At 41.3% G+C, this 24,849-nt stretch overlaps 2 protein-coding genes across 5 annotated transcripts in view; one reads left to right on the top strand and one right to left on the bottom strand.

Annotated features, from left to right (window-relative positions):
* Positions 1 to 24,331, top strand: part of SYNJ2 (synaptojanin 2) — a 69,413-nt gene extending 45,082 nt beyond the window's left edge. For 3 of the 4 annotated variants that reach the window (XM_065057292.1, XM_065057294.1, XM_065057295.1), the window contains 15 exons: positions 327 to 411; positions 1,545 to 1,685; positions 4,550 to 4,742; positions 6,561 to 6,719; positions 6,942 to 7,098; positions 9,143 to 9,260; positions 11,291 to 11,509; positions 12,586 to 12,664; positions 13,909 to 14,077; positions 14,465 to 14,602; positions 17,261 to 17,395; positions 18,630 to 18,742; positions 19,474 to 19,582; positions 20,904 to 21,106; positions 23,157 to 24,331. In XM_065057292.1, the coding sequence (XP_064913364.1) occupies positions 327 to 411; positions 1,545 to 1,685; positions 4,550 to 4,742; positions 6,561 to 6,719; positions 6,942 to 7,098; positions 9,143 to 9,260; positions 11,291 to 11,509; positions 12,586 to 12,664; positions 13,909 to 14,077; positions 14,465 to 14,602; positions 17,261 to 17,395; positions 18,630 to 18,742; positions 19,474 to 19,582; positions 20,904 to 21,106; positions 23,157 to 23,954 (2,816 nt within the window). In that variant the 3' untranslated portion in view covers positions 23,955 to 24,331. The remainder of the gene's footprint in view (positions 1 to 326; positions 412 to 1,544; positions 1,686 to 4,549; positions 4,743 to 6,560; positions 6,720 to 6,941; positions 7,099 to 9,142; positions 9,261 to 11,290; positions 11,510 to 12,585; positions 12,665 to 13,908; positions 14,078 to 14,464; positions 14,603 to 17,260; positions 17,396 to 18,629; positions 18,743 to 19,473; positions 19,583 to 20,903; positions 21,107 to 23,156) is intronic. The other variant, XM_065057293.1, reaches the window with a different exon arrangement.
* The window catches only part of SERAC1 (serine active site containing 1), a 34,950-nt gene continuing 27,492 nt past the window's right edge, over positions 17,392 to 24,849 (bottom strand). The window contains exon 17 of the mRNA XM_065057301.1: positions 17,392 to 18,231. Within this exon, the coding sequence (XP_064913373.1) occupies positions 18,167 to 18,231 (65 nt within the window). The 3' untranslated portion in view covers positions 17,392 to 18,166. The remainder of the gene's footprint in view (positions 18,232 to 24,849) is intronic.

The following is a 24,849-nucleotide window of genomic DNA, read 5'->3' as shown; positions in this document are numbered from 1 at the left end:
ATGTTGTGGCTTTAGTTGATGTGTGAGGTGAGGAAGAGAGAACATTGAATATTTTCTCATCGTAACATTGCTACAATATAATGCTCTATTCTAAAGTGCTTCCTGCAAGAGACCAACTGGTGGGAGAAAAGCAGGAAAAAAAATTCAGAGGAACTGCAGGGGTTGTTTTGTGAGATTAGATTAAAGGAGCTATGAATATGTATAGCTTGGCAGGGGATACACAAGACAGAACTACAGGAATGATCTCTGACAGAAATTAGAAAACAAGTCATTAGAAGAAACAACAAAATAGTAGCTCTTGTATGACTTTTTCCTCTTTCCAACAGATGATGAAAACTGCACTCCTGATATATTTGCAGTAGGATTTGAAGAGATGGTTGAATTAAGTGCAGGGAATATTGTAAATGCCAGGTAGGTTTAAAAAAAAAACCAACACAACAAACACCACACCAAGACAAAACAGCCAAACAAGAGCTGTGCTTTGTATGGTCAGGTGTATAATATACTTCCTTCCAAGACTTGCTTGTAATCATAGCTGGAAATACATTTGCCATTAACAAATGACATTGAGATGATGTTGAAAGTGCTGTTTCTCTCTGAACTTCTGTACAGTAGAATACACTGGGTTTTCTAAGTCTCTTAAGTCTTTGTGTTGTCAGAGAAGGATTCTGATGGTTGTCATTGATTTTAACACTTGTTCTTAAACCCCTGTGTGATGTTGGAAAAATGTACTCAGTGCCTGCAAACATAATTGTCATTTATATGGGAATTCTAAGATGAATGAAATGTCCCTGTGGCTAATTGTATTTGTGAAAATTATGGCTAGAGAAGGAGTTAAAGGCCAAGTCTGAGCTTGGCTCGTCAGTGTATACAGTGGGCTGTGGTGTATACCACTCCCTTTGAATCTGAATCTTCGGAACACTGAAGAGAATGTTTCCCATGCTGATTCATCAGGCTGACCAGTTAATATTCTGTTTCGGGAATGACAAGTTACAGCAGTGCTCAGCATGGCTGCTGGGCAGACAGTATATCTGCATGTATCAGTTGACTTTGGAGATAAGAAAGCACTAGTTCTGCAGAAGTAAAGGTATATGCACCCACCCACAAACCTTCAGCTAAGAACAGCCAACAGCTGTGGGTGGCCAGTCATCTCCCAGTCAGGGAAGATCCAGAGATGATCTCCTCTTCAATGTGAGCACAAGAAATCTTACAAGGCATGAGACTGACGTGGATTTTTGGTTTTATGGTTAAGATTACCACAATTGAATGGGGATATCAAACATCACGTAAGCATGGCTCTTTCTAGGTGTAGCAGACAGAATCCCCCTGTATTTGTGCGCTGTGTCTGGGCTCACCGGCCCTGCTAACTCTGGTCTCGTTCACAAGGAGGTATTTATTGTCTGTCTCTGCCACTTCCAGTTCTGGAGCCAGCATGTGTACAGCCTAATGGGTGTCTGTAAACCTAAGGCACGGTTAATCTGCTCATTTTATTGACTGTATGTGGTTTGCTTTGATTCCATTAAATGATTTTATGTTTGTTCCAGTACAACGAATAGAAAAATGTGGGGAGAGCAGCTTCAAAAAGCTATTTCCAGGACTCATCGCTACATTCAGCTGACATCAGCACAGCTTGTTGGTGTTTGTCTTTTCATCTTTGTGCGACCTTATCATGTCCCCTTCATCAGGTAAAAACCAAACAAACTAACAAAAACAAAAAACCCCCCACCAAAACCAGAAACAAACAAAAAAACCCAACAAACCCTCAGCCTTTGTCTACAGTAATATCTGCTGTGGGAGCATGACTGGAGAGGGTAGAGGTGATTTTTCAGTTTGGTGGGAATCATGCAGACCTAGATTCTGGTCTCTGTTCAGTGTGGGAGAGAGATATGTTTCCAGGCAGCAGTAGTCTGGTGTTCATCCTCATGTTGGATCACCCAAAGGCCAAGCAGCCCCAATATCTTCCTCCAGTTCAGCTGAGAAGCTGGGCATGTTTCCGGTGTGCAGTCAGGGTGTAGCACCTTTTTTGGGTGCTGTCTTTCTGGAAGAGGAATGACCTGAGCTATTAAGTCTGAGAGTGTTTGGAGCACCAAGTGAAGGCAAGTGCCTGACCTCTGCCCAAAGGGCAGGGTTTACTTTTTTACTCTCTCTCTTTAGTGTTTCCATATGGAAGCAGGGCTGGTTCCAGGCCTGAAAAGAATGGTGGAAAGGGAGGTGCAGGAAAGAAAGCTAATTTTGCCCCCTGACATTTTACAGAATTATGAGCTATAAGGGCCCATTAAGTGTTTGTCTCTCCTAGATGTCACATGTGCCTAGTCAGAAGGGTGCAGAGCTATGTGTCCTCGACTTACTATCATTGGTGTCCCTGGAGACCAATCAAAATCCTCTTGCCTCTAGACAATTCTGACTTTTATTAAAGAGGAAAGATAAGAATACCAAGCCACAGAGATTTCTGCATTAAAATGCCTTTGCCATGAGCAAGAATTATGCAGGGTAAGTGTGAATGGGTAGCAAATAAGTAATTAGCTCTAACTATCCTTATACCACTCTGTACTTAAAGTCTAGAGTGATCCAAACAGCACCATCTACTCCATGTTAGGGGAACTGATTGGCCACTGCATTTTGTGATTTAAAATATCAAAAGCTGTCTTTTTCTCCCCTCTGGTCTCATATCTACTGAGAAGATGAGTGCAGAGCTTGCACAACATCAAGTGCTCTAGGCTAGGCAGAGTAATGCAATCCAGGTAACTCTGATGGTCTTGCATTGATGCCTTCCCAGTAATCTTTCTTCAGCATGGTCTTTAAAAATTACTTACTTTTGGTGGCACAAAGCAATCCAGAAGGGAAGTGTTTCTATCAGTTTCTGACTTTTCACCCAGCTTGCAAGAAGTTCTGAGTAATCCTGCAGGAAATGCATGGTTTAAATGGAGATCAGAAGCAGAACAGCACAGTGTCTCTGTTGCAGCTGTCAAACTGCTAGGAATTGGATGTAGGCCTTTGAAACTCAGAAGAAAAATGGAAGAGTTTGATTTTGGTGACTGAATTTTGTTATTTAATGCTAATGTGCTGCTATGTTATATGAGCATAATCAGACCTAACCTTTATGCTTGTGTAATTTTTCCCATGTCTAAAAAAGGAAAACAAAAATGATCAGAAGTGGAAAAAAAATAGAAGCTTCTGTGCTTACAGAGATTAAAGAGATTAGGACAGAAGTTAGAGAACAGAGAAATAAAATGAGAGAATAGCTGAGGCTTATACAGCAGTGAAAGGACTGATGAAATACAAGCAGTTGAATGTACAGTGGGTTATCGCAACATAAACTTTGCTATGAATGCAAGTCAGATAAATATCAGTCAGCAGTTGGGTAGGCAGGCAGCAGGAAGGGAGAACTCCTTGGAGTGAAAAGACTTCTTTTGGAGCACTTGAGACCCATCTTTTCATACAAAACACTGATGGTCCCTTTCTGCCTTCCTGAAGGTGTGTTTTCTGGAGCTTTTCTGCAGTCAGGAAAAGAGGGGAAAATATAGAAAAGGTGGAGGGCAAGGAAGAGAGGAAGACGAAGACAAGGGGCAAAAGAGAGCCTTTAACATCTTGCGTCATTGAGATCATGAATGTTTGACAATAACTCAAATAAGACTTAGTGTTTTTCCCCCTGCCTCTTGCTTAAAGCCAGTAATATTCTGGTCCAGATCTGCTTGACTTTTCTATGGAAAGTAAAGTTTTTTCACTGGGAAGGACACGCACGGTGCTGGGGTTGGTTACAACAAAGATCTCATCATTTACTTATCTGATCAGACGGGCGTGCTTTATTCTCAGAGTAGACTGGCTATCTGGGAGAAATTATCCTGTGAGCAGGTGGGCTGCTTTGTAAAGCAAGTGATCTTTCCGTAGTAAAGTATATGCTTATCAGAGCATTGAAATACTATGTAATTAACAACATGGAGAATCTAAGCAATTTGTCATCAGCACAGAACTAATTTTAAGGGTTAAGTATAAATAGTTGTATCTGATAATCACTGATTTTATTGCATTTGATTTAATAAATTATGGGTTATGATCCATTGCTCTTTAATTGATTGAAAAATCCAGCACCAACTGTGAAGCTGGATTTCAACACAGTCACAGTAATTGGATTGTTAACTGTCTGAAAAACGGATTCCCATATGTTCAAAAGTAAAAGGAAACATAATAGTTAATGTAGTTATTGTCATTATTTTAAAGTTCATGGTAGGGGTAAACTTGAAAAGTATATTCTATAGCAATTCCCAATACTTCAGAAATAATGTCTTGCTGGTCTGTTTGGAAGGGACAAGAGGGGGAGGAAAATACTTTCAAATAGTTTTATTTCTATAATATTGTGTTATACTTCATCTTAAATGTAGGTATCTGAACATCATGAAGAAACTAAAAGACGTGCCTAAAAGCAGCAAGCTTTCTGGAGGGGAAAAGACATGGCATTGTAAACTGGCTTTTCCTTTATGTTGCAGTCAAAGTTAATTGAATGTTTGTCCCTGCAGCGCTTCATGCTCTTCTCTTTTTTTTTTAAATACAGGGATGTAGCAATAGATACTGTAAAGACAGGAATGGGAGGAAAAGCTGGAAATAAAGGGGCAGTGAGCATTCGTTTTCAGTTCTACAGTACCAGTTTCTGCTTTATATGCAGCCACTTAACTGCTGGGCAGACTCAGGTGAAAGAGAGGAATGAAGATTATAAAGAAATCACACAGAAACTCAGCTTCCCAATGGTAAGTGTAGGTGCATGCACGCTGAAAACATTGGATGTAAAGGCTGTCTTTACATTATGAAAACAGGTCTCAAGCTGTCTTTTATGCCCATTCTCCATGGCACTAAGATGACCTGTCATCAAAGAAAATGGTAAAGAAAACATTAAAAACCAAACAAACAAAAACCAAAAAACAAAAAAACCCCATGTTTCACAGGAGGCCAGATACCGATATAGCAATGTAGCACTTGCTTTACAAAAGTTCTATGCCTTTCAAAAAGAAAATCATTGCTGCAGTGCTTGAAAAGTCCTCACTTTTAAACAGTTTTCAAGTTGATCTTTCAGAATGGTCTAACCTAACTGGTAAATCTGTAAGGCCTTGTGGATAAGATCTAGGTGGCTGGTGTTAGAGCTGGAGAGCATGACACCAATGGCTCTTGCTGACAGTAGTTAGGGTTTCTAAAAGACCATCCGTGACACTCAGTGCATCAGTGCTTTAGCTGCTCCTGCTCAAGTGCATCACATCAGTTCTTAGTCACTGATACGGTACTTTCTGTTCCCTTAATTTTGTCCTCATGAATGTGTCACTGTCAAGGAACTGCTGGCTTTTCTGTGAGTGTGGCAAGTAGGCACTATTGGTCTGTATGAATAACTTTTCCCCTAAATCATGTCAAATCAATCACCTTGGTGTTTTATTTCACACCCGTCTCCTCAGGCCAGCAGATAACCCCTGGGATTTGTAGCACTGCTGCTTTAATGTTGGTTGCTTTAATTTCCACGACGCTTTCTCTCCCAGACATCTCTGGAGAGGTCCTATGCCAGGGAGGAAGTGGACCAGTTTATGTATTCTGGTTAGCTGGCAAAAAATGGCACTTAGGTTGCAAAGCATAAAATTTTAACTCCCTATTATTTGCAAGGTTTAGAGGCTTGGCACGCGTAGCATATCAATCAGTTGTTTTATGTAAGAACTAACACTGACAGTCTGAACGTCCTGCATAGAATATCTGTTCCAAATGGCCATAAAGTTGTGCTTCTGGTAGTTTTTCCTTCTAATCCCTCATTAACTATTTTATGTTTTTCACGTTTACAATAGCTGAAGGTACCTTGTGTCTATGATGTGTATAAAGAGTGCCCTCTAGTGCTGTGACAGCCACATCTCTGGAACATTTCATCTACCAATCTCTGGGGTTTCAAGGTTTATAACTTAACTTTAAAAAAACCCACTAACACAAACAAAACAAATAAAAATAAAACCCAAACAAGCAAACCCCGAAACAACAACAATGACAAAACCTACCAAAACAACAGCAACAACAAATGGCTAGAGGATAACATATTACACTTAGAATTGGAGTGAATTTTTGTTACACGTTTTATTTCACTACATTTACAAAACTATAATGTGCACATAAGATCAAATTTGGAGCTTGTTCTTACTCAGGACCTATGTTGCTGAATGTGCCTTGGTACCCAAAGCACATTTTGTATTATATTTAGAATATGTAAATATATGTGTGTGAAATGTGTTAGGGAAACAAAAATATGTTTTTAATATTCATGATAGCCAAACTGTGAATCTAAAGCTGGGATCCCAGCTTAGACGTACCTTCAGGAAACAGAGGTCAGAGTCTCACACTCCTGTTTACAAAGTTCAGCTCAGCAGGATGCAAAAAATAGTGAAGGAACATTGTAGCACAACATGGATTTTAACAAATCAAATGTGGCAAGTAGGTCCTGCATTTAGTAATTCAGAGAGACTGAGTTCTATATTTCAGTTTATTTAGAAAGTGTTTCCATGCATGTGATTCAACATTAACGGTATTCTGTACCTCTAACCTAGGGGCGGAGCGTGTTTTCACATGACTATGTCTTCTGGTGTGGTGACTTCAACTATCGCATTGATCTGACATATGAGGAAGTCTTTTATTTTCTCAAACGTCAAGATTGGAAGACACTTTTGGAATTTGATCAACTACAACAGCAAAAATCAAGTGGAAAAGTAAGGCTGTGTGTCTCATTTTCCAGAATATCTGCATGTTGGCTTGGTCTAATTCTTTGAGAAGAATTGAGACGTTGTGTTTCCAGACCTTTGTTTGTAGTACCTGAATGTAGTAATTTGTTCAATGATCAGAATGTTGTTTGTTTGCAAAGAAGTTGATATGTTACAATGGCACCTACCTCGTCTGTAACTTAATCACAGAAATGGTATTTCTTTTCATAGATTTTTAAAGACTTCCATGAAGGGACTATTAATTTTGGACCAACATATAAATATGATGTTGGCTCAGAGGCTTATGATACAAGTGACAAGTGCAGAACTCCAGCTTGGACTGACAGAGTGCTTTGGTGGAGAAAGAAACTGCCTTTTGAAAAAACAGGTGTGTAGGATCTTTTCTCCTTTACCTGGAAGTTATTTTAGGTTTCATTCAGAAGTCATGTAAGAGAATTGAATCTAGTGAATGGTGAGCAAGGGAGGTAGTGGGTTCTGGGCTGAGCGCTGTCTTCAGGTGTGTCCTGCAGGCTCAGTCAAACTGCAGTGGCTTTACTGAAGCAGATGTTCTTTTGGCTTCACTGTAATAACTTGCAGAGACAGAGAGCCCTTTCTTCTTGAACCTCTGAACAAGGGCTTCATGCTACGGATTGAAAAGGTGTGGGGAGCTCACTGAGGAACTGAAAACAATCCAGCTTTATCAATCTTGAAATTGTTCTGTTGCTTTTCAACAGAATCATGAATCCAAATAAAGTTCCCGTGTTGTAAGGTCTAGATTGTTATAACTGTTGTCCTCAGTAGATGTATAAGCACTTTTCTGTAATTTCTTCTGCCTTGGTAATTCTTAGGAATATTTTTGCTAGTTTCTGTAATTGGGGAAGATTTCATTAATTAGAGCTTATAAAGTACTTTGAGATCATGAGTGTCCAGCACAACAGAAGGGCTGTTTTCACTTGTTATTAAAAAGTTACAATAACAAAATAAAAAATATTTCTTTGCATATCCAGGGACAGTTTTCATAACCGTTCTCTCAGTCTGCAAGTACATCTGTCTCTCAGTGTCTATAAAATCTGAACAAATTCATATTAAAAGTACGATTGCTGGAAGAGTAATTTGTTTTGTGCCCGCAGATGTGATTTTTCACGTGACTGGGAATTACTGCTTGGAATCCAAGTCATACCTTGAGTACACTAAATGTAAAAACTACAAAGCAAAATTAGGGCAATCAGAGAGTATGTGTCAATGTGATACAGAGTTTTTTACTCTTATTTAAAGAAGGAAAAATGAAGTAAAACAAGGAGTTTAAACCATTGATAGAGTTGTAAGCTGGGAAAGAAAAACTGTATGAGGTGTAATAAGGCAATTAAAACAGACCTCTCGTGCTGACTGTTTTCATCTTAGGAGAAAGAAAACTTCTCAGCCTTTTTAATGCATATTCCGTATTTTATATGGCAAGGCTTGCCCCCAGGAGGACTTTAGTTGATGCAGTACACCCAGAATGTAAGACCTATCTAGCTGGCCTGGAAGAGCTGAGGCAGGTTCCTTTCTTTCGAGCTCATAGGCCTACCATAGCCACCTCACATGGGTACATAACTGACCCCATCTCTGTTTGCCCACCTTCCCAGCCCTGCAAAGCTTTTCTAATTAGTTTGCTGCCAGCATTCCTCTGCTTTACTGCTGATGGTGAGGCTCTTCTGCCTCTTGGCTCTATTTCTTTTGTCTTGCTTATTTTTGCTGCTATAGGCTAGAGGACTATTTGCCTTCTGAGAAGAAAGCTTAGCCCCATTGCAAGTGATTACTACACCATATTGTGTATTAACTAATATCCTACTCCACAGAAAAGAGATAGAGTTATCCATTAGCCCAAACAGTGACCTAAAACCTTTCCTATTATTGACAGCAATATAATACCTCACTCTAGCACCATGTCTGGAGCACTTTCTGTCCCCTTAATGCATTGCAAAAGGAGGCTGGATTTGCATGGTTTTGCTTACTCCCATCTCTTGTGTATTATTTCTCCATTCCATGTGTATTATTCAGATTTGCAGTGTATTTTGCGAGTACAGTGTCTGTTTCTATGCTCAGTAATGGGGCAGTAAGTAAAATACTAACATGACTCTGTCAGTCCAGATGGTACAGGTAATTGATTGGGTCACATTCAGGTTAACCATTTTGCAGGTGTCTTTTTCTAGTGATCAGCTGTCTCTGTTGCACTCCCTGTCCTTTCTGTTTTGTTTGTTTGTTTGTTTGTTTTCTAGTCCCTAACTTGTAAATCTTTTAGGATGCAAGCTCTTCTTTGAATGGTATACACAAGAACCAAAAAGCCCACCTCGCACTGCTAGGGTCTGTGAAGTGCATCCTAATAAATTAGCTTTTAACTGTTAGCAAAGCTAGCTTTGAGTGAGTTTTAAATCATGTTTTGTGCTTTGTAGCTGGAGAGATCAATCTTCTAGACAGTGATCTCAATGCTGAAACTAAAGTCAGGCACACCTGGACCCCTGGAGCCTTGATGTACTATGGGAGAGCAGAGCTGCAAGCATCTGACCACAGGTAAAGTCCTAAGCAAATAATCAGAGAAAGGGCTGCTAGGTTAGAATGTGTTGCACTGAATTACACCTTCAGAGTGAGGGACCAAGTCTGATTGTAACAGGAATTACACCCTTATTCTGTGTCCAGTATCTGTTTGGTGTTTTTTTTTCCTCATGGTGGGTTTTATACCAGGGTGGCAAGTATCAATGGTCCTGTATTGATTTCTGCTGCACTGTGATCTTGGCAAGGTTTGGGTAATTTACAGCAAGCTTTCTGTTGCTGGACTTTGGAAGGCTCCAGCACCAAAACAAGCTGCTCTGATGGGCTCCCACTCAGCTTGCTGTGGGAGAGAAGGTTGGGACTGTGTGGTCTGAAGCGGTGTAAGCTGTGTATGTAGAGTCAGGTGTGACCTCTTCAGAGTAGGGAAGTGTTGGGCTCTTGCCCTTAGAAATGGAGACGGGAGGAGGAAAAAACAAAGACCAACGCCTCTGCTTGGTTCATATCACTAATTTCTCTTTAGGGATATGAGTGGCCTTTCTTTGTTAAACTTGTCACCACTTCACTTCTCTGAAACAAATTCTATAATAAATGTACCTTGAAAGCTCTCTTGAATTCAGAATAATGTCTCACTCCTTGCATACCCTATGGAAATGCTACAATATTGTTCCTCATAGCAGAACTCAGTGACCCACAGTAGCTGCTTCTGTGCTTCTCATGGTGCTCTTGTGTGTGAGCACTGTTCTGTACTCCTCCAGCAATGGAAGAATATGGCCCTTGCAACCAATTTTTGTCTGTCAAGGCTTTGACATTGCTGTGTTCCACAGTGGAACTGCTGCACTCGTTATATAGGACCCTGAGGATGCAATCTGTGAAACATGGCTGTTGTACGTTGGTTTTCTATTTCAGCAAACTTGATTGCAAAAACTGCTTTTTAATTACAGTCGGCAGGTTTGCTTTCCTGAGGTTTGTGCTGGGAAAAGGGCTTAGCTATATCTTTGTGACATATGGAAATGCATTATGATTCACTGCGCTTATAGGAATAGTTAACATTTCCTATTTTTTTTTTTTCCCTTTACTGTTCCTTTCTAGCTCTGCTGTTGTTGCTTTCATATGTTCTGCTAATGCATATTCCAGAGCCTGCTCTATTGCAAGTAGGAGGCAGCAATTTTGACATAGAGCAACCATCCCAGTTACTGCTTTGTGTGTATGTGCAGGTGGAAGTCGGAGAATGTGGATTGCAGCCACTGAGATGGGACAAGCTTTACTCTTTCAGACAGATTTCTCCATTTTGTTTAGGTCTAGCACACGGAGAGGTCATTTGTAAGAAATGGCTGAAGAAGCAAGTTTGCACTGTTGACTGCTTATAATGTGATGGATTGACATATGTTTGCTATGTAACTACATTATACACTTAGAGGACCTTGTCCTTAGTTTTTGGAAGAAGACATCTTCATGTGGCCTTGTCTAACAGAAAATAATATATTGCCTTTCTCATTTATAGGTGTTTTAGGAGACAGCTGTTTGATAATGAGTGAAGTGTCTCGGTATTTTTAGACTGCAGGCTTGCCAGAAGTGCTGTACACAATTGTTATTTCAATTCCTTTATGGCGTGTCCTCACTGTTACATTCAGCTAATGCAGGGCTGATGAATGTAATTAACAGTGCTCAAGGTGTGATCTTCCACTGCAGGAAAAATTAAACAAGCCACCAGACTTTGAACTTCTGGATTGTATTGCCAACCACAGTGCTTTTTTTGCAGTGAGACCTTAAGTAATTTTTTCCCACTTCTCTTTCTGCGTAGAACATACCTAGTAATCACTTCCTTCATAGGTATAGCAGACTTAATTAAATACTTACAATGAGATTTGACATAATGGAGTTAAAAATTATCATAGATTTATAGAGTTTAAACAAGACACTATTAATCCTTCACACAACTAAGTTCTTACCTGTCCTACTGCTTGACATTGATTTTAATTTTATATAAGCATTTCCTATTGGGTGATGTTGATCTTAATTTTAAATAAGCATTTCTCCTTTGTTTCATGTAGGCCAGTGTTAGCTATTGTAGAAGTGGAAGTTCAGGAAGTTAATCAGGCTGCCCGTGAGAGTGTTTTCCAGGAAGTGTCATCTTTCCAGGGACCACTGGATGCCACAGTAGTGGTAAATCTGGTATCACCAACACCTGAAGAGAAAAATGAATTTCCAGAGGACTTGCGTACAGAGCTTATGCAAATGTTTGAGGATTATGGCACTATAGTTCTGGTCAGGTAAGTCTGGGATCTGAAATGGCATGTCATCCATTCAAAAACACAGAGTAGAAATTCTCTTTTTGTCTTGACAGAATTAACTTTGTCTTACGAAGTAGTACACCAAGTTCCTTTACTGCATGTTGAATTCTTCATTAGAAATTGAGCACAAGTATTTTGAATGTCTCTTACCTCTCATCAGCCTGTTAAAGTAATAGTCTAACAGTTCTCTTGGCTGAGTGGAGGGGAATTTTATTCAGTACAGCATCATAAAGCAGAGGCTTTGATGTGAATCATTGTCTTTAGATTCAGGCCTCATTTCCATGCATTGCTTCTGCTGGCAGGCCCTTGGGGCCCTGCTTCACTTCCTCTGAGGAGGTCTGCTCTCTTCCAGCGCTCTTTCATACTTGCTAGGATTTCCTGGCTGGCTCTCCTTTCTTTTGGGTGTCATTTTGCTTGGTTTTTAATAAAATGGCTTCCCACAGTTTGAGAGGGAGAGTGTGATACCTTCTGGCAGAGCAGTTTAATTTAATTGTGATTGATTCTGTACAGGGCTTCAGCATAGCTATGAGACTTCTGTTTTGAGAAATACAGGCAGAAGAGCTGACAGTTGACTTGGGAAACAAGACCAGAAACTTGTTTATGTTGTATTAGACCCATTTCTTCGTGAAGAAAACTGGTTGTTGTTGTATGGTTTTATGAAGTATCAAATATAAGCAGAGAGTTCAAAAGCAGCACTGCAGCACCACTTTGCTTGTGAAGAAAATGAGCAAGAAAAGAACATGCTGTGATTTGGTTTTAATTTCTTTAGAGCTTGATGGTATCCTAGTCTCTGGGAACATCACACATCCTCTGAGGTGAGGGGTATGCAGACCCACGGAAGATAGTGCAGAGGGAGTGTAGATATCAGACTAGGTATCCTGTCAGCAGCTGCTGGGTGTTTGTACTGCTGCTTCTAAAATAGAGTTGTGAGGAAAATACAACTAAAACCAAATAGCTGTACAAAACCATCATGCTTTCCTTTAAGGCTTATAGTTCAATGGTGAAGTAAAATGCACTGTTTTCCCATCTCTGCCTTTTTTTTTTTTTTTAACTAGGATCAGTGGAGGTCAAATGCTGGTGACATTTGCAGACAGCAAGTCAGCCCTTCGTGTTATGGATATAGATGGTGCCAAAGTAAGACTCTCTCAAACCTATAATAATAATTTCATAACAAGTTTCTCAAAAGTGTTTGCTTAGAATTAGATAGTTGAGTTGCTAGCTAAGTCAAGTAGCTTTATTTTAAATCAACTTAGTGCTCTCAAAGTTGTTAGTTTTCAGAGCTGCTGAGGCTTTTAGTGCAGTATTTATTTCAGTTTCAGGAGGGCAGGAGGTGACCTTTCTTGGAGCTCCTGAGCAGTGCTGAGTATCTGGCCTCTGATACCACTGCAGAACACATGGACTCACTCATTGTTCTGGCACTGAGTTTATGTGTGACTCGATACTGTTGCCAAAGCATCCTCACAATTGCGGTTTGGAGATTCTTTGTTTCTCTTAAGGATATCAAATAATCTCCTCCTTACCAAGCTGGAAGGACATGATTCATTAGTCTCCATGGCAAACTCAGCATTAGCAGTAGGCGTTTACCTTCCCTTCCCCTGCTCTTCCTTCCCACACACATACTCTAGAATTCATCCACCCCCTCATTTATGCTGACAAAAGTATGGGGCTACACTATAAACGTAACATTGAAATAATGGATTTAACCCTCATTCTTCTTTCATATTTGGAGTTTTACTGATTAATTTGGCTCACTCCGTTGATGTAACTTATAGCACAGACGCAAACGTAACTGTATGTGCACAATGTGTGGAGGTGCTAGGAATCTGATTCAGGAACTTTCCAAAGTAAATTTGCTGCCAAAGCTGCTGCCTTGGAAACATCTCACCCCAAATGTAATGGAGCCACACATATAAGCAGGTGTGCTCTTAATCTCTAGAATAATATACTTTCCATATATCTTGACCATCATTTTGGGGATTTTCTGAGTGGAGGGTCTCCTTACAGATGGCATCAGGTAGCAAATTCTTGTCTGCACAACTGACTCAAAATGGAACCCTCCCACACCATTATTACAATCACAGTATCATTTTGATGATATTTGATGTTTCACCTACTTCTCAAGTATTTCCCAAATGCGGCAGCAGTGCTTTCAAGCTGTGAAGCAAATTTTCTTTTAAGAATATTGTTACAGTCTGAAAACTTGGTTATGGGGATAGGAAGAGTGCTTCCTTTTCATTTAGGTTCTGAAATGAAGCTTTAGTTATATCTGTTTCTGAAGCAGATATACAATAGACTGGCAACACTTGCTTATTCTGTTCAGGTGTTCTCATTTTGTGAAGTTGTTCAGCAAAGGGGAAACAATTATTTCATTGTGTTAGGTCAAAGGCAGAACAGTGAAGATCCGACCCAAGACCAAGGACTGGCTAAAGGGCCTTCAGGAGGAAATTGCACGAAAACGGGACAGCATTGTCCCCATGTCCCCCACAGCAAACTCCTGTCTTCTGGAAGAAAATTTTGACTTCACAAGTTTGGACTATGAATCAGAAGGTGAGCAGCAGGTTTCTAAGCTAATTTGTGAGAAATTGCTTCACTGACTTTGGTTGCATAGAGAAGGTACAGTGTGAGTGTTAGGGGTATCTTAATTTGTAATGGAGCCACACTTCTTAAAAAGAGGATTGTAGCGAAAGCTCTGACCCAGCACTGTGCCTGAGCAGAGAACTACTGCTTAGATCATCCTACCAATTTAGTATTATAACATATATTAGCAAATCCAATGTATGGTACAGTTTTCTGTATAGAAACAAACTGTAATGAAGCACATAGATTACACAAGAAGCTTGCCCAACACATAAATGGAATTAATTGTCTGGTAGTAGAGAGAGACAGAGAATACATTTGCTCACTGAGTCCATGTTGTCTAATATTTTAATTCAGGTGATATAGTGGAGTATGAAGATGATTATTTAGATGATGTAGTAGCAGACACTGCAGAAGATATGCCTGAGGGCTGTGGACATTTCGCATCCATAGATCATTCAAACAAATCTGGACAAAACCCACAGCTGTATAAAGGTAAATTATCTACATTCCTTAAAGTAAGACCTGAAGGTTTGTCATTTGTTCTCCTTTTGTCTCTATTTTCCTGTTCATTTATATTTACATTGGAGGTCCCCTAAAGATAAGGATCATCTTTTCGGTACATGTTCAGACAGTGCTCAACTGCCCCTTGAGTTAGTGACTGTAGCTGAGGCCCTCGGGCATAACAGCAATACAAATAATAAAGTTTAGATCCTTCTTCTCTCTAGCCCAGAGGAGTGCTGAGAAACACTGGTTTCCTTTTGTAGTTCAGAGAAATTAAACATTTTTTTCCATTTTATGTTGTTTGGCACCAGAGCATACAACAAAAAAGTTGTCCTTTATTTTCTTACTGGCGAGGGCCAGAGCAAAATCAAACTGAATAAATTCTGTTGATTGAGTGATGGGCTTGGCCCTGTCCTTTGAGCAATAGCTGTGGCAGTGCAGTCAGGTGTAAGCTGTACAGTCCAGGAGGTCGTTATGTTCAAATGACTTACTTCAAAGAAGCCTAAAGTTTCTCCTTTGTTCCTATTTTATTTTTTTCTGAAGAAGTCGAGGTTCACACAACAGGGTATATTCATTCTTTTAGTGCTTCACAAATGTGTTACCTTTTTTCCTGATCAGCTGGCTTGTTGGCAAATTATTGTGAAATGACTTGGTAGAGAGAAGATAAAGCTGTGAAGAGAATACAGATAAAAACTGCAGCAAGAACTAGCCAAGCCAGTGATGGTCTTACATGGGGACATGATCAGGACATGCTTTGGTGACCAAGCATTGACAGGCTGGGTCACGTATTAAACACTTCATCATGACAGCAAGTGATTCAATAGCTGTCTTTCTGCACTCTCCCAGAAGCGCTTTGTCTTCTGACACGAAAAGGGAAAACTTTAATACCTTCAAAGGTTGAGTTAGAAGTACAGTTCAAAAAGATTAAATTAAATTCCTAAGTTTACACGGACAGGTTTTTCCAACAATCAAAGTGATACACAGCTTGCGTTCCCACCTTGAGTCATAGACTGGGTGCAGTGTGGCCAGACTCAGACTCCAGCCCTAAGCCAAGGAGTGATCTCTCACTGTTAAATACTCCGAAGCCAATCACTTTGTATTATAGGATGCCTTGCCCTCCAGACACCTCTGGCCTGCTGTGTGATGATTCATTAAGCTACAGAGAGTTGCAGTGATTCTTTTCACCCGTACTAGCTCTTCTCCACAAAAAATGTCACAAAGTAAATGGAGATTATAAAGTATAGTTTGAAGGAGGTCAAGGTGGGGTCATGATCTCAGGCAACTCAGAATATGATATATTCAATCCATCTTGAAAGGCTCTGCAATTTCAGATGCCTTCATAAGCTTCCAATTCTGCCTGAGTAACTCCTAATCAAAGGTATGATGATTGTATAGGGGATGGTAGACACAGAGGGAAGCCAGTGACAGGCTGAACAGTGTGTATGTGTGTTTCTGAGGCCAGAGAAGGGCATAGCCTCACAAAACTGATGTTCCTGGGAGCTGTTGCCTAAAGCCAGCAGTCTTGTAAGGGAAGGGACAGAGTGCTGGTGGCCGGTTTTTGTCTTGTGTTTGGTGTTACTGCCAGAATTTCAAGGCATGTGTTTAGGCACCTGCACGACTCCTTGGATCCTACTGATGAGCCCGGATCTGCAGCTCAGAAGTATTGAAAATGCAGATGGCAGGGGGAGGGAGGGTTGGGTAGATCACAGGCTGTGTCTCTGTGGCTGCCATCCGCTGCTGAGTGGGAGTCGGAATCTGAGAGGCAGCTCAGCATTCCCTGCAGAGGACAGCTCTCTGAAAAACAGGAACTTGTGTAAAAATGCCTGAAGTATGAGAGACTGCTGCTACCACAATTCCTTCCCCTTTCTCTCCAAACCACAGGGACAAAATGAAACCCAGTGGGTTTTGGAACCCTGAAGAACACAGCTGCATGGCTGGGCAGGGGAGGGAGGTGGGAGAACTGAAATGAAAGCCCTCACTTCAGCAGGCTGAGAGACTAAAGCAGTCCCTGCTCCACACCTGTCCCCCTGCCAGAGAGGCTTAGGTGAGAATGACTCTGTAACAGCTTCAGCATGGAAGGTGCTGCCAAGCACTATCTGATGGAGGCAGGTGTACCTGTTAGGAGATGTTGCTGGAAAACAGAGATGTGATGAGTGAGACATTCAGACAGATTCTTCTCTGGCATAAAAAGTGAGTTCTCCTGAGCATGGAAAGTTGTCTAATCCTCAGAGGAAATTCCTGCATTCAGGAAGGAAGAGAAAGGGATGGACCATGACTCGTGGTTGCCATGACACGGTTTAAATCGGAGCAGGTTGCCGTCAAGTCTGGCTCTGAAAAGCTCAGAATCTAACAAGGTGACTAACTAGTAACTGTGAAATCAGATGCAGGCAGTCTGTGTGTCAGCACAAACAGTTAATTAATGCTGGAAAAGGAGAGAGAGAAGTGTTTGACAAAAGGATGGATGTTTCCTGGAGTGAGAACAGAGAGACTTTCGGGGAGAGCAAAACAGAATGAAAGGAGCCATGTTGTGTTGCTGCGATATACCTGGTTGAAGTTTGCCACTCATAATTGCCTCTCTCTGGACCACCCATGTTTGGTGCATCTCACTCACTGGCTATCTAACATGGATCGTTTCTAAAATTTCCCTAGATGATACAGACCTGGCCGATTTGAAGCGGGAGCTGGAGGGAAGTGGGGAATGCCGCCGGCGGCCCCCGAGCAGGTCTCTGTCCAATCCCACCAGACCTCGGCCACTTCAGCCGCCACAGAGGCCTCCCCCTCCTGGTGAGTTGAACTTTCTTTAATGTTGTGTTGGCCTCAGCTGAAGTGTTTTGCCCGCCATTTCTGGGTGACAACAAAAGTAATGCCTTGTTTTGAAATGTCAGGCTGTTGAGGTACTTGACTTGCTTCAGGCTGTGGTTAGGAACGGGAGAACTTTGTCTTTAGAATGACAGATACTCCACAAAACATGCCTTTGGTGAGAATGGAATGGCCCGTATGTTTCATACTAACTCATCACTCAGGTTAGCATGTTGACCAGCCGCATCATGGCAATAAAAATAAATACCAGTATTTATGTATGTTGACTTCCAAAGTCACAGAGTGTTTTCCTACAATTTGGTTGGTTTGTTTTGTGTTTTTTTGTTTTTATGATTTAATTGTAATCTTCCTTTTAAAAAGCTTTGACAAAATACTTGTTCTGGAGAGTTTTTGTCCTTTCCTGCTTTACAAGTAATTCTTGCTTCCTTTTGTGTTTGTGAAGGAAATGCAAAGTGGTTTATGATTTTCAGTGAGCCACAAAGGGAAAGTGATGCTCTTTACCTAAGTCTACCCACCTGAGATGCCATCAGTGCTGTGCTGCTCCTGTTTTTATGGCTACTTCTGGATGTCTGCTGACTGCTAGATCAGCGTAATCATCTCATCTTTGTCTTCTGTATGACACAAGCTATACATCACATACTTGTTGCAGTCCAAAAGTCTCTCTTCTGTATATATTTTCCAGCCTTAAATCAAAGGTTCTGTCAGACTCACAGCTGGAAGTTGAGTTCTTCAGGGTTATTCCCATTCATTTCTAGGTCCATTGCACAGAAGTGACAACACTGGTGTCTGTATTTCTGTGCCTGGAAAGCAATGTTAATGCTGAGCTGAGGTTATTGAATTGATTAAATGAAAGCAAGACTAACAGGAAACTGCTTCCAGAAACAGTTCAAGATTTCAGCATTTTATTCTCTGTTGAGATTTTTTTTACCTTAGATTAGACCAGTAATGGTTCAGCCCACCACTTGTCCTAGATCAAAGCATCTTGCTCTTGGCACTCAGGCAGAGAGGGAGTCAAGGTCCCTCGTGTCATGCAGGAAGGCCTTGCCTAGTATGTCTGTCCCTGCAGGAGCAGTGAGGGTGAGACAGCATCTCTTTTATCTATCACAAACAATTTCAAAGCACATCAGTTTTGCTCCATCGCCAATAAAACATTGTACCAGCTTTTGAATGTAAAAAGCCACTTCTGTTCTTCTTTCAGCTGGAGCATCAGGCAAAAAGTCCCCCTCAGATGGTTCCCTCTCTCCAGGAAGCCACCCCACCTGCTCCATCCTGGCAACAGCAAAGCTGCTACCTGGAGCCCCTCAGCAGCCAGTGAGTCCTGCAGCTCAGCACGGCCACGCAGCCTCATGCTGATCTCCCCCGTCGACACAGACACAGTAGACACTGAGCGTCACGCACATGATGCACCTGTCATATGAGGAAGGAAGTCCATTACATGCCTGAGCTGGAAATGCTAAGATGGACTTGTTGTAATGTATTGCTAGACTGTAGGACCTGCTGGACACCAGAAAAATGTTATTAAACTGCCAGGAATTAGAAAGGTTGAAGTGGGAGAGAGACAATGATGCAAGACCAGGGCACTGTTGGTTTATTCCACATGCTGCTGACAGATGCCAACTTGAATTTTTCACACTATGATAATGTACCTTAATTCTTTTCTCACCTCTTTGTTTATGGGCTGCACTAATGCGCAGCATACAGGAAAAGTCTTGACTGTTGCCAGCCAGGCTGCTAGCCCCCTGAGGAGACCAAGATGGGAATGTGGGAACACAGCCCACCCCTGTCTTGTTGGATGAGAAGCCCAATGTACTGGGATGGCTCAGGGACGAGCTGTGGCAGTAAGCCACCGGACTGTCAGCTGGTAACGAAGATGTAATACCTGCCAAAAGGGTCCCCAGCATTTCTGTAGTATTTACAGATTGCTGAATACCCACGGGCAAAACCAGGACTTTACATGTGTGAGAGATCAGCTGTAAGGTTGCAGGTGTACAAGAAAAAACAGTTCTCTCAGTATTACTCATTCTTTTTTTTTTGTTTTTAAGCCTAAAGTCCGGACTGGAATAAGCAAACCTTACAACGTCAAGCAGATCAAAACCACCACAGCTGAGGAAGCAGAAGAAGCCATTAGATGTCTTATGGAAGCAAAAGGAGGTGAGTGCAGCTTTCTAACTGACTTCTAAAAATCTTCAAGTAAAGAAAACTGTAGGCGTATTCATCCTTCTCATCATAGTCCAGATGCACATATTTCTATTCGGCAGCTCACCTGAACACTGACATACACATTCTTGCAAGATGGTACTTGGTGTTCCCTGTCAGTCTTGAAAATATTAACCTTTTCTTTATGATGACTCAAGCTGCACATTTTGGTGTAGAACCTGTTACTAGGAGCACCTTGGGTTAGTTACATCCAGATTTAGCCTAAAAATTTACAAGATAAAGATGGAATCTTATTAAAATGAGGGTGCCTGTATTAGCTCAGAGTTGCAGAGAGGGTATTTGCTGCTCTGTGTAGTGAATGCTCACTATTCCAAGCACAACTAGAGAACAAATACAGCTGTGGGAGAAGTAACCTGGATTCTGTTTACATTTGGACAGCAAGTGTAGCAGTAACCTAGATAGAAGCTTGCACCACTTTAGCTTGAATAGCTGAGCTGAAAGGCTGCTCTGCTTTTAGGCTCCCTGTCTAATCCCAGGAGAAGAAAGGGCACGCTAGAGCAGGAAACTAGTTTCAGTATTGAAACTAAGGCAGTGTGAATATACCTGCCCTGGTTGCAAGCAGCTCTTCCTGCTGATAATGTACGAATGAGAAAGATGCAGTATGACTCCGACATTGCTACCCAAGTTTGCAAGGCTCTCAGTTTAAGAAAAAAACATCCCTTTTCATTTGTAAATAGAGCAAATGCAGTCTGGAATAATCTAATTTAATTAGAAATACCATAAAGTCATCTTGATGTTTATTCCTCAGTGTGCTGTGCATTTATTTTTTTTTTAAATCAGATTTACTCCATTAATTTTGAAATTCACATCAAGCTTTTCATTCAGTGTGGGTAAGAAAACTAGTCCAGTCAGCATCACTTTCCGTCCCTTGTGCTGTACCACCACTTGGCATTTGCTGTTCTTCCCAAAGTACTCTAATGATGCACTCGATATTATTATTTTGATTACCCACACAGAGAAATGAGGATGAAAGGAGGCCCAGGACTTGAGTCCAGTACTCCTGAACTCCCCCAGCCACTGTTTTATCCACTTGGCCAAATGGTGTCTCAGCATCACTGTCTTGGCATGAAATTATTTCAGACAGGGGAGTTTTTCCCTAAAAGCCTCTTACAAACATGACAGGATTGCAGAGGTCTGCGTTTATTTCTAAAACCTACCTTTAGGCATGCACATTTGGGGAAACATGATTGTGAAAGAAATTCTCTTCCAGCTACGTTCTCATCAAGCCAAGCCGCTAATTGTTTTTGCTTTTCAGGACTACAGGAAGATGCACTAAAGCCTGCTCCAACTAGAAACCAAGTGGTCACCAAACCTGAGCCTCCTCCCAGCATCACAAAGTCAGCATCGTTGCCAGGGCTGCAGGTGGGACCAGCGCTGGTGCCCCATCGCCCACCACCCAAAGTTCCAACTACAAAGAAGCCAGTACCTCTGCAAAGGACCGGAGTCAAGGCGGAAAACGTAAGATAGTTGCAGCAAAATGCACCCAGCCTCTATTACAGTGTGTACGATGGCAAGAGGAATGAGCTGTTAAACCGTTTGTATGAAGCCCTGCCATTTAAAGTTCTTAGCCAGCCCGCACTAAAATGATCTTGTGTATTATAGCCATTGAGGCATAAAAATGTACTAGACAATCAGAAAGGAAAAAGAGCTTTAACTTCCTTACTCAACTGTATTCAGCTTTTCTATTTGTAAGTTCAATTCTCTTAGATTTTGCTACTTCTATTTTGTCTAAACCTTGTCAGTCAGGATTGAAGACTCATCCCTTCTTTATCACAGTGTTTACTCTTGACCATATCATGAGTGGTCTGCTCTGTATTGATTCGAAGCAGCTTCTTGATCAGTGTGCTGTTTGATGTCCTGTTCAGGAACATCTGGCTTTTCTCACACACCTTATCATGGGATTCAGCCTTTCACTTTGGATTCTGGCTTCTCCTCAAGAGTTTGGGTTCTTAAAAGTACAAATCTCTAGGTGCTGGGGTTTTAATCTGTCTCTCTGTCACGTCTCTACAATGGAGATAATAGTTTTTCACCTCTAGAGCTGCTAAAATGAGCATTTAATGGAGAAAGCAATTTAAGCACAAGAGAAAGACCTTTTTATATTCTCCCTTTGACAGAATGTCTGCTAGGAAGATCTATTCTAAATTATCAGGACTCCTGCTTTACCTTGCTTTGTAAAGGCATTCACCCTTTCTCTAGAGTGGACTTTGCGCCATCTCTACTTTAGCAGATGGACAAAAAGAACAAAAACAGACACCACAGTGTGTGCTCTTTCCTTAAACATTCAATAACAAGGAACTGTCTGTTTATTGTGTTTATGCTGTCGCCATTCCCAGGGCACTCCTGAAAGGTGAGTGGGCGTTTTGGTGTTAGTGATAGGAAATCTCCTGCAGGAATTTATTTCAGTTTGACTCTGCTTCAGCCTTCTATTCCTTCCTCCAAGTGAGTTCAGGTAGGAGTTGTGTACTTGAAAGCTTCTAACCCAGGGGTGTCAAACTTATTTTCACAGGCAGCCACACCAGCCTGTAATTTTAGGACTGTATAAATGTAGGAGTAGCTACATTTATACAGTCCTAAAATTACATTCGGCTCTTTGAAGGCAACCGCGACGCTGATGTGGCCCTCAGTGAAAATGAGTTTGACGCTCCTGCTCTAACTGATCCACCTCTATTATTAAAAAAGCATACACAGTCATGTGGAGGCAACTTAACAACAGCATATAGACAGAAGTGGCAGGGATATGTTCATCATGAAATATTGACTAAATATTTTGACTCCATTAAAAAGCCTGTATATTATTTTTAATATTATGGGAGAGTAATAAAGAATTAAAATGCTTTCATTCAGTCACACTGAGTGTCAGGAATCTGAAGCAGCCCTTGTCCTCTTGGACTGAGTTGGGTTCCAATGAGTTATTGATATATTCTTAAATGTTGAATATATGCTAGATGCTACTTCGAGAGCTTACTTTTAGCTTCAGTCCCTTGCATCAGTGAGACATGACAGAGCCATTAGTGCATTTCTTTGGTTAGCTTAAGCTAATTGTCCTTCAACCTGTATGTATCAGAACATACCCAAAGGCATATGCTAAGGGCCCCATTAATTTAGCCCTCCCTATGCACTCTTCCTTAAATACTATTAGTCAGCAGAGAGATGTAACAAATAAATAACCCTTCGGAACAATGTTAATTTGGCCCAGAGCAAAGCCCTAGCATGAAGGAGAGATGGTCAGAAAGAGATGGATTTCTCATACAGGGAGCAAACAGGCTGTAGGATCCTTGTCCTCAAATTGCACTCTGTAAATGAGCACAGGTCCAAGGCACAGTGCATGAGAACAGAACTGAGCAGGTACAGTGTAAACCTCTGCTGTCAAGCCTTGTCTTTGTACTGCTCTTTTTTTTCTTCCATTACTGTCAGCTTTAATCAGTAAATCCATCACTAAGACTTGCACTGGAAGTGACTCAGTTTAAGGTACTTTGTTCTCAAATTTCGTGTTCTTTTTTCCCCCTAGGCTGTGTCTGCAGAAGAGCAATTCGACCCACAGACAGTACAGTTTCCTTTTGGCTTGCCAGAGCCCTGTCTAGAAGCCAGACCTATTCTTAGTCCAACCAAGGTTACTCCAGTCCCTAAACCCAGAACACCACAACCTGGGAAGCCTCAGGAGAGCAGGGAGAGCAGTGAAAGGAAGCCCCTCTCAGGAAGCACGGCTGAGGCCATCACAGTGCCTCCCCAGAATGCTTCCTTTGCCCCAAAGGTGCCACCACGAAGAAAGAAGTCAGCTCCTGCAGCTCTTCATCTGCAAGTTCTCCAGAGCAGTGACAACCCACTTTTTAGTGGGTTAATGTTCAACTGTAACAACAACAGTCCTGGGTTCTGCCCCCAGACTCAGGACTCTCACATCCCTGCGCAGTCTGCTCTCTCAGCTCATCCATCCTCTGCCAGCCCAGAACATAACGCAGCTGAGCAGCTGGCACCAAGCACTGCAAAACTAATGGTTAATCTTCAGGGCCCAGCTCTGCCAGAGGGCCAGCACCCACAGCTCTCAGATACCAGCTCCCTTCCAGAGAACACCAGTCTTTTGGACCTGGACATGGATTCCTCCAGTCCTCTTTCCATACAGGCAGCATCGACTACTTCAGCACACACTCCGGAAAATTCAGAACTCCCCAGCTTGAAAGATTTCAGTCACTGGGTCACATTTAGTGATGATGAAGACAGTAGTGCACTGTCAGAAGGGTCCAACAAACTGCTTGTCTTAGGACAAAACAAAAATACCTTGATGAAAACAAATACTGATTTAGAATTGTAAAATTTTGTCCCCTTAATATTCCTAAAGAAATCAGAATTATGATGCAAAATAAAAAAAATCTTTTGCACAAGGATTTTATTTAAGGAAATAGATCATCTGTCCATGCTACATTTCATTTTCATGTTTAGAGATACTGCCCCTGGAGGGAAATGTATAGATTATAGACAATCTAACACTCTCTACAGCTCATTTGAAAAGTCTTTTAAGTTATTTCTTTTTATTAATCCATCCTAAGATGTTTTGTTTTGTTACAGGTACAAATCATATGTAAGAACATGTAATTATAGATAGAAAAAAGATGTTAAGAAAAACATCTTCCTGTGAAATTTATATATTAATCAAATTTGTCACTTGAAATAAAGAAATCTTATCTTGAATAGTCAGACTGTTAACAGTTATTCTGGAACAAACATCCAAAAGAAGAATATGTACCGGTATAACTACAGCAGTAACACTAGTAGTGTTCTGCTACTAAATTTCTGCAGTGGAAACAAGGCTTAGACAGTATTTTCTTGTAGATCTTGACTAGCTACAGTGTTGGCAGGCCCTAGTACTTAACTTGTTAAACTCATTCCTGTGTTTATAATGAAAAGTGTGTGCTATGAGGCCATAAAGCAGAACGATGAGAGATGGTGCCTCTGCATCAGCAAGAAACACCTTGTCTTATTCCAGACCAGACAAGCGCACCCCCATATTACCACAGACCTGAGTGCTGTTAATGGCACCACAATACCATCTCAGCTATTTGAAAAGGACTGGAAGCCCCTCAAATATTGCTCTGATGTGTGAGGAGGGCTCACAAATGGAACCAGATGTGGACAACTGCATCTAAGGCTAAGGAGAGATTTAAGAAGCATGTGCACTGCTGTAAATAAGCAGGGAACATACCTCAGAG

The sequence above is a fragment of the Columba livia genome, chromosome 3 (assembly GCF_036013475.1).
Source record: "Columba livia isolate bColLiv1 breed racing homer chromosome 3, bColLiv1.pat.W.v2, whole genome shotgun sequence".
In the NCBI taxonomy this organism is placed as follows: domain Eukaryota; kingdom Metazoa; phylum Chordata; class Aves; order Columbiformes; family Columbidae; genus Columba; species Columba livia.
Note: the sequence above shows the minus strand (reverse complement) of the source record. Positions and strands in the feature narration are given on the sequence as shown.